The following is a 13,622-nucleotide window of genomic DNA, read 5'->3' on the forward strand; positions in this document are numbered from 1 at the left end:
GCCAATTTGCTTTGCTGAATGACAATTTTCTTTAATTCAGTGACTGGAGATCTGAATTTATATTTTTTGAAGAAATTAAAAAAAAAATGACTTTACTAACAGCTTAAGATGGCCACTAGTTTGCAACACTGTATCATACCTTGCAAGGCCTGTAAGGGAGACAAAATCTCTGCTCATTCCCCAGCAAGAACCAAGACCCAGGAAGTTTAAGGGAACTACCTGTTCTTTTTAGCAAGAAGAGAAACACTGCTACCATGTTCGAATTACTGTGTGACTGTCATGTGACAAACCACTCCCATCTGTGGTTTTAAGTTGGTCTTTTCTCTGCAGCAGAGAGGAGAAGCTTCTGGACTCTGAATTGTGCAGACCCAAGTGGGGGGGGGGGGCCTCTCTCTCACTCTCCATTTCAGCTTATAAGCTTCGAAATCTGCTTCTTGACTGACCACCTTTGCATAAGCCGGCTGCAATCAGAAACCCCTTTGGAAGAAATCATCCACATCGCTATCTCCAAGAGACTCACTGAACCAGTCATCTACCTCTTCAAACTAAAAGCCTCAGGACCACTGAATTCAGCTAGAAGCCAGCCAAATCACCAAACCCCACAGACTATATACCCCTTTTTTCTATGAGCTCCAACTCAACCACTCTGTAACCTATTTGTGTGTGTGTAAACCTCTAGTGTGTGTGTGTGTGTATGTATCTGAAAGTTGGTGCGTAGTTTATTATTTTATTACTTTGGTTTAGGTATAATACAGATAACTCAAGAAAACCTGTCTGATTACTTACTTGCTATGATCATAACAAGAACCAATCAAACACCTACTGAATTGGCCAGTACATCCATTTTAACAAAGAATTAAACCTGTTGTGGTCAAACAAGGAGAAGGAAAAGAGGGAAGCCCTTCAACCTCTCCTCACTTGACCATAACACAGCTGTTGATTATTTTACTATATTAAATTATTTCACCTAGTCAGTCCTGAAAAAGGTAAAAGCCCCATCTTTAGAAGATTTGGTTTCTATGAACTTTAAAAAATATACACAATTTCATTACCTGTAAATATACTTCCAGTTAGCTCCCCTATACAGTTATGGGGAGTAGGCGGGGAATGGAACTGCATGAATTGCTCTTTCAGAGAGCTGTGCAGACATGATGGGCCAAATGGCCTCCTTCTGCACTGTAACAATTCTGTGATTCTTTCTGCTCAGTGTCCAACACTCGGCGAGTAACGTGCCTTGGAAAGTTTTGTTGTGTGAAAAGCCCTTTATAAATGTAAAGAAGCTGATGCATGAGGAAAGGTGAGCAGCTATCGAGGGACAGGAGAAGGACACAAAACCTGGAACATGCTGATGAATATGGCTTACCTTTTTGAATTGTCCAATTAAGGTACACAGTGCAATTCTAACAGAAAAATGTACTTTTTTGTGACGCTGCAAGTCTAAGAGGAATAAAATGTCACATGACTTCTTGAAATTAGAGTTTCCCTGCACCAAAGGCCCAATTTCTAAAGGTTAATTCTCAGTAATGGGTAGAGATGAGGTGATAAATCTGGTTTGGAGTTAGTGACTCCAACTACAGTATTTCTAGTCCACAAAAAGTATCTTGAGCCAAAGGCCGACTGTCCTTGTGAAAATTTTTACTGGTGAACAGGGACTGTTATTGGCATTTTACAATCTTACATCTTTGCATTCTAAAGAGAAATATGTAAAGATATGCTTGATCTCAGAGAGATATCTACTACCTTTATACCTTTCATTCTTGGAGGTCTTCAGTTCGCCAACAATGTGTTATTTTGGAGAAGCACCGGGTGACCACTCTATTTCTCTGGCGAGCTATAAGTATCTTTGCATTTCACTGTAGCCCAATGAAAAATAGACAAAAATAACAAACATCATTCTCCAATTGTACGAACAAATTGCTAAATCAGCCACTCCAGCATGCACAATTAAAATGCCCACTCCTACATGAGAAGGAAAAACTCCAGATTGGAACTAAAAAAGGTTTTACTTTTAAAAAAGTGCATACACCATGCTCTATTATTTCTCATTTTCCCATTTGCCATCTACAGTTAAGAGGGCCAAGGCACAACCTGCACCCAGGACTCTGCCAATATTGCTCTGAAAATGGACTGAAGAGGTGAGTGAAGTGTGAACACACTGGTTCTCCCTTTGATTTTTCTTTCCTTCCTGTTGAAAGCATCCAGTGTCCGTTTGGTTACAGCATATTCAGGATCACAGGCCTGGAAATGCTTGACAGCACTCAATAGAATAGTTTGCACTGTAACACTTCTGTATAAAATGGAGGTAAAGGCCTCTGTGGCATGTGGGGTGCTAAAATACAATTAGGTCTTCATCACAAGCACTCAGCCAATGAAAATAAAAGTCAATGCATCAAAAATCAAATTTCAAACATCATGTAAATAAAAGATTATTTCTATAATCTAACAATGCAGCTTATCAAATTGCTGTGTTGAATTCACCTTCAGTGCTCTAAAAGTTTTACACCAGATCCTTTCATGTTTACATGAATTATGACATTAACAAAGTAAATCAGAATGACCGGAAAATAGGTCAATAGGATTTTTCAAGTATGACACCATTAGGGCCAAACCATTTCATTTGCTGCATGCTGGAATGGGCTGGATTTAATATGGCTGTGGTCTCTTTTGTAGAGATAAGTCTGCTAAACGGAGATTTATTTTTCATTCAAGATGAAAGGGCAAATCTGCAATTCACATTTTAGCATCCTAAATCAAAGCACAAAAAGGTCACTGGTTTCTAGCCCTCCACATGCAAGATTTACTCTAAAAAAAATAAATTACAGCTTAATTCTAATTGTTGTTCCATCAAAGCCTTATCAAACATTGTCTGGCATCAAACACGAGCCCCTATTGCTCCTTCCTCAGCAATGGATTTAAGATTTGTGCTATGTTTGCAATACAACAATTATTTTACAAAAGCTTTTGTGAATAATTTGCGTCAAAACATTGTTCCCATCATTCCTTGCAGTGCTGCAAAGAGGACAAGAGGACATTGTTTAAAAGAATACTCCAGGGAGAGTTTAAGAACTGTATTTATGAACCTCTTCGTATGTACTAGCAGATGATAAAATGCAAAATTATATCCTAATGTACTGAGTGTAAGTTATTTGATGTCTTAATATTCTTCTCCCTAATATGCATGCTGGCTTTCCAACATTTTAACATAGCAACTGTCACAGGTTTCAACTCCTGCTTATCACAGTGCAGAGACCTTTCCTGATGTCCAGTAAAATATCAACCCAAATCTTGCTGGAAAAATAACAGCATGTTAGCGATGCACTCTGCTATTAATGCGCAAATTAGTCAGCACATTTATGGGATAAACAGAGAGCTGCGAATATCCAGAACTTACTGGTCCATTTACGCCGCTCCACCAGTTGTTTTGCACGAATAACATCTCACTCTTAGCCTCCCCATTATTAAGAACTTGCAGAATTCACTCATTAACTGCCCATTAAGCTCACAGCACAAAGTTAGGGCTTGTAAAGTTAGAGCACAAGAAACCCTTTTAGCGATATAATTGTTAATGCAATGCCAATCAACCCCTCTGACCCAGAAAGGAAACAATTTAAACTGTTCAATCTCATTCCTGCATGTTGTAAATTCTTCTGAGAGTGAGTCCAAAAATGTCAAATTTTTTTTTTTCATACTTTTCCTTCTGTCTCTCTCTCTTAACCCAATCTTTCGTTCGCTCTATTTCTCTCCGTGACTCTAGTTCACCCTCCTTCTCCATTATTCCTTTGTTTCTTTCCTGAAACTTCATTGAGGAGATACACTGTTGTTTCCAGCTTTCACGAAGGTCCCAGATGCCCCATTACCCTTGTTATTAGCTCACACTTCCAGCAAGTTAGAGCACAAAAATGTTTTGAGCTGAAGGGTGCAATTAAAAAAATCTAACTAACGATATATGCCATGACATGCCTTGCTCCAAAAAGATCTGTTCCATTTCGTCAGCAGTACACTGCCCTCCCAGGGGATTGCCATTTTAGACTTCCCGGGCTGGATTTTACCAGGTCCTTGATGCCAGTCTCCATGGCAGGGGTGGTGTGGGTGCTGAAAGATGGGGTAGGCTGTGGTCCACCACAGAGCCCAATGTCGAGAGGGCCCGGCCCGATCCGATCCTCCCAGCAGCAGTGAGGCTCCATGGCAGCACCCGCCGCCCCCACCCCCCCCCCACCGCCCCCCCACCGCTAGGTGACGGGACCTGGATTTCAATATTCAAATTAATTACATGCATAAATTTAAATGGACTTACCTTCAATCTTCTGGAGCGGCGGCCGGCACTCCCACACCTTTAATTCCCCGTCTGAGGAAAGCTGGCATGACACTGGTGGGGAGGGGGAAGGAGTTAAGATTTTCAGTGGTGGGGGGGGGGGGGTGGAGAAACAGGGTTCAATAAACCTAATGGGTGTAGGGGATGGTGGGAACGGGTGAACTTCAAACTTTGTGCAGTCTGTTGGGGGGGGGGGGGGTGGGGGGTGGAATAGGTCAGATTTGAACGGTATGTGTTTTGGGAGGGGGAAAAGCAAATAGTAAATGTAATTGTTATGGGGAGGTGGGAAAGGGGCGGGGGGGGTTAGAAATTTATTTAGTAAATTTCAAGTGAGCGTATCTTTAAAAATTCAAATTGACTACAGGGCTGGCTGCCCTTTAAAAATGGCATCAGCGCCTGTGCGCAGGCAGCTAACACCATTGTCAGGGACGGACAGCCCGTTCCCTCCATGTGATTGGGAGGGGGAGGGCTGCTCTGGCTATTTAAATGAGCCGCTGTGCGTGAGATTGCTGCGGCTCTTTGGCCAGGCCGTCATGTTTTGAGCTCGCCGTTAGTTATTAAAATCCAGCCCACCATTTCAACTTGTTTCAATCTCCACTCTGTCTAATCCTTACTTCCAAAAGAATTTGAGCAAAAAGTAATGAAAGTTTCTCAGTGAGAAACCAAATCAAGAAACATCCATGCTACTGTTGAAAATTTGGCACTTTAAGTGGCTACACTGGGGGAGAAAACACAATTAAGCAGAGATGGAAATGAAGACAAATTTATCGGAGAACAAAATAGGTATTTTGACTGATGCAGAATCAGAAACAGCTGTTCAGGTGCAGCCAGTCTCCTTTGGCCAAAAGTAAAAGTCAGTGCAGAAAGGCACCAAGGTCACCTACAACACTTATTACAATCGAAAAACTTTTACCCCTCTGCATGCAACCTTATGCTCCTGACCACCAGCCAGGTAGTGCATCTGACTGGGTTCGGGCAAGAGTCCTATAAAAGTTAAGGTCCAGCCATTAAAATTGGCTGGCCTTGCACATCTCTGAGCTCACACGCAGAGTACCTGCATATCCCCCCACCCTCTGTCAAATCAGAGCCTTGATATCTGCACTTCCAGAATTCCTATGGCAAATTGTAAGCATCGATTTCTGTGGACATCTGATAATTAACCACACATGATTACGGATGATTACACAAAGGTTTCCAGAAATGAAACAGTGATGTTGCAGATAGTGGTTTCTCATCAGTAGTTACAGCTTAAACTGTGCAACTACAGATAAACAAGACAACCAGCAGCTGCAGGACGAGCAGTCACCATCTACAGGCTCAAATGTAGCCACAGCCCTCAACCTCTAAAAGCTCCATAAATACGAGCATGTAAAGATCTAAGTGGCACACTGAGATTGAAACAACATGCATTTATATAGTGCCCTTTAAACGTATTAAAAACAGCCCAAAGAACTTGACAGGAGCATTATCAGGCAAAATTTGACACTGAACCATATAAAAAGATATTAGGAAACACGACCAAAAGCTTGGGCAAAGACATAAGTTTTAAGAAGCTATTTCAAGGAGGAGAGAGGTAGAGAAGGATAGCAATTTAATGAGGAAATTTCAGGTTTAAAGACTAGATAGCTGACGGCACAGGTGCCAATGGTGAAGTAATGAAAATCGTGGATGTGCAGGCCTCTTAAATATGTTATTAATGGGCTGTTGAGGGATTTCCCCATATTAATTCGCTGCCTGAGACTGGGGCAGGTGTCAAGTCTTTCAGCTTCTTGTTACTCCCACTATAAGAGATTGGGATAGGTAGCTCAAGCTAATTCCAGTGGAGACCCAAGCAGTATAAGGATCCAGTGCTTACCCTGCAGCACTCTAGCATATTTAATTGATAGGCAAGGTCTAATTTTGGTTAATAGAATTGCCTGTGGAACCTTATTTTTGTGGCGAGCTTGAATAAGTAGCATCAGGGTGTTAGCCCGAATTGTAACTGTGTTTGGGTATTTGATGTAATATGCTGCATAGTTTGCACTGGTTCTCTCTGCAGTGATAAAGTGGCTGTAGGCATCAATTGCAGTCTGGTTACAAGCGGCTCAGTGGCCGCAAAGAGACAGCACACCTGCTAATACAAGGAGTGTGGGAAAGGTTTGGGGAGTGTCCGAGTGATCGGAGAGGTGTCCGCTCTACTTTGAACTTGTGGCCTGTATAACTATGTGAAGTTTTTTTTAATTTGTTCATGGGATGTGGGCGTTGCTGGCTAGGCCAGCATTTATTGCCCATCCCCAATTGCCCTTGAGAAGGTGGCGGTGAGCAGCCTTCTTGAACCCGTGCAGTCCATGTGGTGTAGTACACCAACACTGCTGTTAGGAAGGGAGTTCCAGGAATTTGACCCAGTGACAGTGAAGGAACGGCGATATAATTCCAACTCAGGATGGTGTATGGCTTGGAGGAGAACTTGGTGGTGTTTCCATGCATCTGCTGCCCTTGTCCTTCTAGGTAGTGGGGGTCACGAGTTCGGAAGCTGTGTCGAAGGAGGCATGATGAGTTGCTGTAGTGCATCTTGTAGATGGTAGACACTGCTGCCACTGTGCGCCGGTGGTGGAGGGAGTGAATGTTTAATGTGATGAATGGGGTCCCGATCAAGCGTCTGTTTTGTCGAGTGATGCTGAGCTTCGAGTGTTGTTGGAGCCGCACTCACTCAGGCAAGTGGAAAGTATTTCATCACAGTCTTGACTTGTGCCTTGTAGATGGTAGACAGGCTTTGGGGAGTCAGGAGGTGAGTTACTCTCCACAGAATTCCCAGTCTCTGACCTGCTCTTGTAGCCACAGTGTGTATAGGGCTAGACCAGTTAAATTTCTGGTCAATGGTAACCCCTAGGATGTTGATGGTGGGAGATTCAGTAATGGTAATGCTGTTGAATGCCAAGGGGAGCTGATTAGATTCTCTCTTGTTGGAGATGGTGAGCCTGAACTCGTTCTGTGCAAAATGCTCCTCTATCTCATTATTGCTTTATATATGTATATATATTCCCTGCAGATGAACTAAATGGATTTGAAATGATCGTAAACTATTCACATGACTCTGTGATGTGTAAAATCATGAACTTGTTAAAATGGTGCTTCTGAGAAGGACAACTTGGAAAAATTGAAACATTAGATACCCTTATAGTTACAAATGTTTGAGAGAAAAATAACTGTGCGACGCATTCACCATTTCTCTTTGTCCTTTTAAAGTGCTCTCCTTTCCATCTAAAGTCAATGAAAAGAAATGATTTGACTTTCTCCTCAATGGCTTGTAAGTAATGTATTGCTTTGAAGACTAACTAGCATGAATTCTGCTCCCAATCAGCCATGAGAGAGAGAGTGAGGAAGCCCCACTTATGGTCTTCTCATGTCAGAGTTCAGTTGCTTCTCCTCTGCTGCAGAGAAAACACCAGCTTAATACCACAGATGGGGAGGGGCTTGTCACATGATAGTCACTCAGTGATCCAAACATAGCAGCAGTATTTCTCTGCTTGCTGAGAGAACAGGTAGTTTCTTTAAACTTCTTGTGTCTTGGTTCTTGCTGGGGACTGAGCAGACATTTTGTCTCTCTCCTCACAGACCTTTGCAATGTAGGATACAGTGGAGCAAACTAGGTGATCATCTTAAGCTGCAAGGATGACTTTGCTGGCAACCCGTCTTTTTAAAATGTCTTTAAAAAATAAATTCAGATCTCCAGTCAGTGGATTAAAGAAAATTTTCAACAAAACACATTGGTGTATTGGCGTAAATGCGCTTCATAACTGTAGTCTTCTACTATTTAATATAATACTATTTAAAGTACAATTTTCTTTGTAGAATTAAGGGTCATTTTAATTTTAATTCATTTCAACAACACCCACCCTCCACCCAACCCCTACCCGACCTGCATTGGACTCTAATTTTTAAAGTAAAAATATAAAGGTGTTAACTGCGATTTGCGGCAATAACAGTGTGTAGTCTATGGACAGGCCAATCTATTTCCATAGAAAGTACTTAGACATCTGTCACAACATTACCCAATGGGTCTTCTGCAAGCATACTTTATTAGGAATGCATTTGTGTACCTGCAGTATTATGTTAATTACAGATTAGCAAGGATAGAAATGAGAGAAAATAGGCCTGACCTCTGTTCAAGGAAGGTACTTCAGCAAGCATCCCAGCACAGCGATTACGATGATACCAGCTTTGTACCATTCTTATGGAGTTATGGTGGTATCTGGATTTGCTTAGAATTGAACTGTTTGAATTTGCTAATTGTTTCTGCAGCATAGGATCATAGCATGTCTCCTGACCTTCTGATTGGCTGGAAAAGCTCAATGGCGTCTCAAATGTTGCTTGCAGTTATAAGGCTCTCCTTGTTGCTGTCTAGACATCGAAGCAAAAATTGCAATGCTGAAAATCCTCAGTGGTAGCGGAATCCATTTCTTATGTTGCTTTTTGTTACACTAAAAAAATAGCAGTGGGCACATACCTTTTGTGCTTTAGTGAAGTACGGGTAAGGTAAATAAATGATAATAAAGAAGGTCACGCCTGCCAATCTCACAGCTTCAATGCTCAATTTGGCAAGAAACAAAGTTCGTTATTGCTGTTTAAAGTAGATATAAAATAATGACATTTGATACTTCATTTCTGTACATGTCCTTGAAATAGTGCATTTTCCAAGTAGTCTATATACCACTGCATCTAGTTGCATAAGTTACTGTACAACCATTGAAAAAAGACACAAATGTTTCTTCCACTAACAACTTGGTTTTATATAGTGCCTTACCGCAGAAAAAAAATCACAAGGCACTTACTAAGTGCAACTGACACCTTGCACCCTCTTAAGGGTGCAATCGAGAACCGTGCATTCAGGCTGCTGACAGTACAAGCTGCCCGGAGGTTAGCAAGGATGGCTTGCTCCCCAACTTTCCCTCCCTCCCTGTGGGGAAGCACCTGGCATCCTCTTGGCACCTCTCTGCACTGGCATGGCTGAAACTGCAAACTGTGCAAAAAAGCACAGCCAGGATGCCCAACCTACTAATCCACGGCATAGTGAATCACAATCATTATCAGCGATACATGTGAAAATATTAAAGGAATATCCTGTATTTTGATGTTGTTGACATATAATACATCAGAATAATTCCATAAGCGACAAAACAAAGAAAAGGAAGAGTAATGCTCTTCGATGCAAGCAGGCGGAGGGAATAGTGCGCGCATTCCCAACAGAACTGTCTCACCCCATCACGTCATTCTATACGTTGGCAGATATGGTGGCTCACTATCCCTTTGTGTTGATCTATCTGTCCCACAGATAGAACGGAAGGAAGCCAGGCAGCACTGACTCTCACATTACCTGACTACTGACAAACTGCAGAGACCAGCTGATTTAGGGGTACATAGCTGCAGTTTGCGAATATAACCAACTCCTAGAGAGAGAGAGACAGGATTAGAAGTGCACTAAGGAAACCATTAATAAAAATACCTCTTTAAAGCAAAGCCTCTCAGGAGGGATTAGTGCATATTGGCCTTACATTTAAAACAATGCCAAAAAATAAAACAAAAGCCGAGTTCAGCAGTGAATGAATCGTTCAGTGGACTGGACTCTGAAAAGAAAAGCCCCATTCTGTCAAATAAAAGGTTGGCTTTATTGGCGATATGGTCTCCTCAGAATTCAGAATGAATAAATACCACTGCATAGTACTAAACATGGACATGATCAGTACCCTGTGACCAAGATTATGGAATATTTCTTTTCAATACTCCATCACTGGTCATCTTTTTTGAAAAAAAAAGTTCTATCCTCCCATCTGTTTTTACTCTCATTTCTTCGGAAAGCATGATTCCTAACTGGGCTAAAGTTCCACGGGTGGCAGAAGCCCTCAGGTACCTCACCCAAATGGCCATTATTCACATGGGAGTCTTGGCAGCGATTGTTATCAGGCACTTTGATTGTGGAAGGCATCACCGCCAAGCCCGAATCTTGCCCTTGCTCGACATTCACACACAGTTCCAGCAGCAGTTGCTGGATAGTGATCAGGAGTGTGAAGCCTGCTTGATGTTGTTTCCACACCCGCACCCGGGGGGCACTGAGGCCAATCATGGTGCACCAATCACTGTCCCAGCTGAAGACAGCAAGGTCAGCACAGACTAGGACTGAACCTTGGTCTGTTTGTTTCATCTACTCACTGCATAAACTCACTAAGCCTCCCCGACCCCATGTTCAATGAACAAAACTGTATAATATAATCATCTATAAGCAATATATATAATGATACTGAATTAAATCAAACTAAATCGTGTTATGAATAGAAAATCAAAATAAAGGGGCACCTAGAGAAAGGAGTTTGATCAAGAAAGCAAAGTAGCAGCTAAGACAATGTCCAAAACCTGTCAGTAAGTAGACTAATCTCAACATTGTGGCCATCACTGATGTACACCTCATCTCCCTAATCCAAAATTTATAGTAAACCTGCCAATAATTTTATAATTTTGACCGTGTTTCTGTGTTTAAAAACTTGAAAAGGTTGCAGAAGGCTCAAAATCTGTTGTCATTCTGATAGGTAGCAGGCACCAAACTCAAACCATACTTCCATTATAACTCAACTTCTTGTACCTCTCACAGAGTGAGAGTATCCCTTTAAAAAGGCAATACTGCAGGTCTAATTCTGTTTATAAATGTGGAAATCAAAGAACGGTGTTAACCAAAACTAGTATGCACATTATTAAATTTAGTTCAAACAATTGTATAATAAACTCTGCGACCTTCAGCCAGAGTGTGTCGCAGGTAGTCATACAGTTTCAACATATTCAGAAGCACAAATCTCTAAATAGGTTTAAATAAAATGTTCTTCTATATAGGCCTGAATGACATTTTTGTGATCCATCAACACAAAGTACCTTCTGCACGAGTAAGAATTAGTGATATCTATTCAAGATGGTGATGGTTAAGGTCTAAGAGAAACAGTGAAAAAATCTGTTTACAACCTAGTTTCCACAGCAAGCTTCTTCTCATGAAATTCTTAGATAATGCCAGTGATGTTTCATCCTTCTCATTTCTGATGCTTGTACCCAGATCTGCATCTCTTCCTTTCAGGACAACGCTTCAAACCATTGCAAGCTGCCCGAGGTGGCACAGATTAACAACACTTTCACACTTTCTCTCAGCAATTGCCTGCAAATTGAAGTCTTGCACATGTCACAAACCATTGACCTGCAGAGCAAAACACGGCCAAAGTCGCTATAAGCTAGATAAACGAGCATGTGCACAGTTCTGTCGAGCAACGTAGTACAGTTCACACAAATCTTTATCACAGATTGGAAACAAAATCAAGCTGCAGCTCCACAGTTATCAGAAAAATAGGGACAAACTAATGGAGCTTTCAGAGAAAATACACATTTCCTGGTTCTATCCATCACAGGGAGTATTCAGAATATGATGCTATTTAAGCTCTTGTCAAATTTTGAACTGTACAGTTATTAGTTATGACACCAATTGAAGGAACAAAGGGCAGAGGTGGCTGGTATGAAACTGCAGATGGCCTTCATGAAATGGAGTCTATTATAAGAACTTGGCTATTTTTATACAGATAGAGCTGGGACAGACTCTTTGTGAAAATAAAAGGTTAGGCTTATTTCAACTTTAATCTATGATCAACCCTTGATACATCTTTCAATGCCTGTTATTGCTACAAGTTCCTGCAGCTGCTATAATACAGTACTCAAAATCCATGTACCATAACCCCTCTACTAATGGCCCGATACAACACACAAGTGCTTCTCGTTGTCTTACTGCTGCACTCACATTCACATATAATAGTCCTCTACTGTGACACCCTTGATACAACACATTGCTTATGGCTTTTTCGCCAATAAAACACAGCAGCTCGATGCGACACATTTTGTACAGCAGCATATAACTAAGTCTACTGAATGTGATGAACAGCAGCACTTTGATGGAAGCAAAGTGCTGAAAAAAAGCAAAAAAAGTGCAAATCCTAGCTATGGCACCATTATTAAAATCATTCCTGCATATTTAGTTATAAACAACTTTGCCATAAGTTCCAATTTACTGCAGATACCACATGATACCTGATAGGAGGAGAGGAGTTGCATGACAAAATGTCATCAAAATTAATAATCAATAATCCAATTCCATTTTTAAAAGATAAACAATATATACATACTATGTAAGGAGGCTAATTCACAGCTGCCCTTATGTAGAAACAGTCATCACACTGGCTGCAGGCTAGTACAAACTGAAAGCACAACTGATGTGGAAATAACATGGGTTATAATGAAAAAAAACTGTGCATTTAATGGTCATCCTTAACTTTGTTGTCCAAACAGCACCACGACCATAAGAACATCATTTCTGGACAGAAATGACAACCATATCACAATTTCCTGCTTTAGAAACTCTGCACTGACAGTGGGAAAAGCATTGACTGTCTCTAACAGATGAGAAATCACACTAATAAAAGCAAAGTTAGATTTGGCCAGCTGATTTTGTACGGAACGCAACCTTGCAGTTTATTTTTCATTTATATACAGTTTTGGATGCAGTTTCTAATACTGTTCCGTTCAAAGCCCATCCTGTATGCATGCACAGCCAGCAGGACTGTATCCCGAGTACCAATTAAGATTTTATTTTATCCAGCTGTCAATGCATTTCTACTCACCCCCAGCTTTCTGCTGCGGATTTTCACATACCCCTGCTTCACTATATCGTTAAAATTTGAAGCCATGGCTGGTGCCGTTTTTCCACTGCTAAGCAAAAGTCCCTTTCAGCTGCAAGCCCTTCTTCCTAGCGGCTCCACGTCTCAGCCCTGGAGCATGTGCTAAAGCTTCTCCTTCTGTGCCTGTTCAGCCAGCTCCAAGGCTCATTCCATCTCAACGGGGAGATGGAGCGTGTCACCTGATTTATTCAGCAGAACTCAGCTTCCTGGATCACACCATCCCCAGCTGTCAAAGGGGGTTTGCTAAAGAACCGTCTGTGCTTATCTAAATGTACCAAACTGGCATAAATCCTGGATTGTGCTTACACCGATGGACAAAAAGGAGAGAAAATGAACTGCATTTCAACTTTTGCCAGAAGCAGCATATGGTTTTGCATCGGTTGTTTTTATTTAATCTGTTAAAAATTGTTGTAGAAAATATGTGTTGCGTTCTTCAATATAGGATTTAGACAGCACTACAGATCTGATATATGCTGCATTATTTATCACTGGCTCAAAGCTCCCTATAAAAGCCAATGTGCTTTTAATAAAATTTAATCCAAAAAGATCTACAGCAGCAGTACTGTTTTCAATGA

At 41.3% G+C, this 13,622-nt stretch overlaps 1 protein-coding gene across 3 annotated transcripts in view; it reads right to left on the reverse strand.

Moving 5' to 3' along the window:
* dok6 (docking protein 6) overlaps positions 1–13,184 on the reverse strand; it is a 506,642-nt gene extending 493,458 nt beyond the window's left edge. For all 3 annotated transcript variants that reach the window (XR_010975088.1, XR_010975089.1, XM_068032346.1), the window contains exon 1: positions 12,991–13,184. Coding sequence is in view for 1 of the 3 variants with exons in the window: in XM_068032346.1 (XP_067888447.1) it covers positions 12,991–13,056 (66 nt within the window). In the remaining 2 variants the exon portion in view is untranslated. The remainder of the gene's footprint in view (positions 1–12,990) is intronic.
* Between the last annotated feature and the right edge of the window lie 438 nt (positions 13,185–13,622).

The sequence above is a fragment of the Heterodontus francisci genome, chromosome 5 (genome assembly GCF_036365525.1).
Source record: "Heterodontus francisci isolate sHetFra1 chromosome 5, sHetFra1.hap1, whole genome shotgun sequence".
Taxonomy (NCBI): domain Eukaryota; kingdom Metazoa; phylum Chordata; class Chondrichthyes; order Heterodontiformes; family Heterodontidae; genus Heterodontus; species Heterodontus francisci.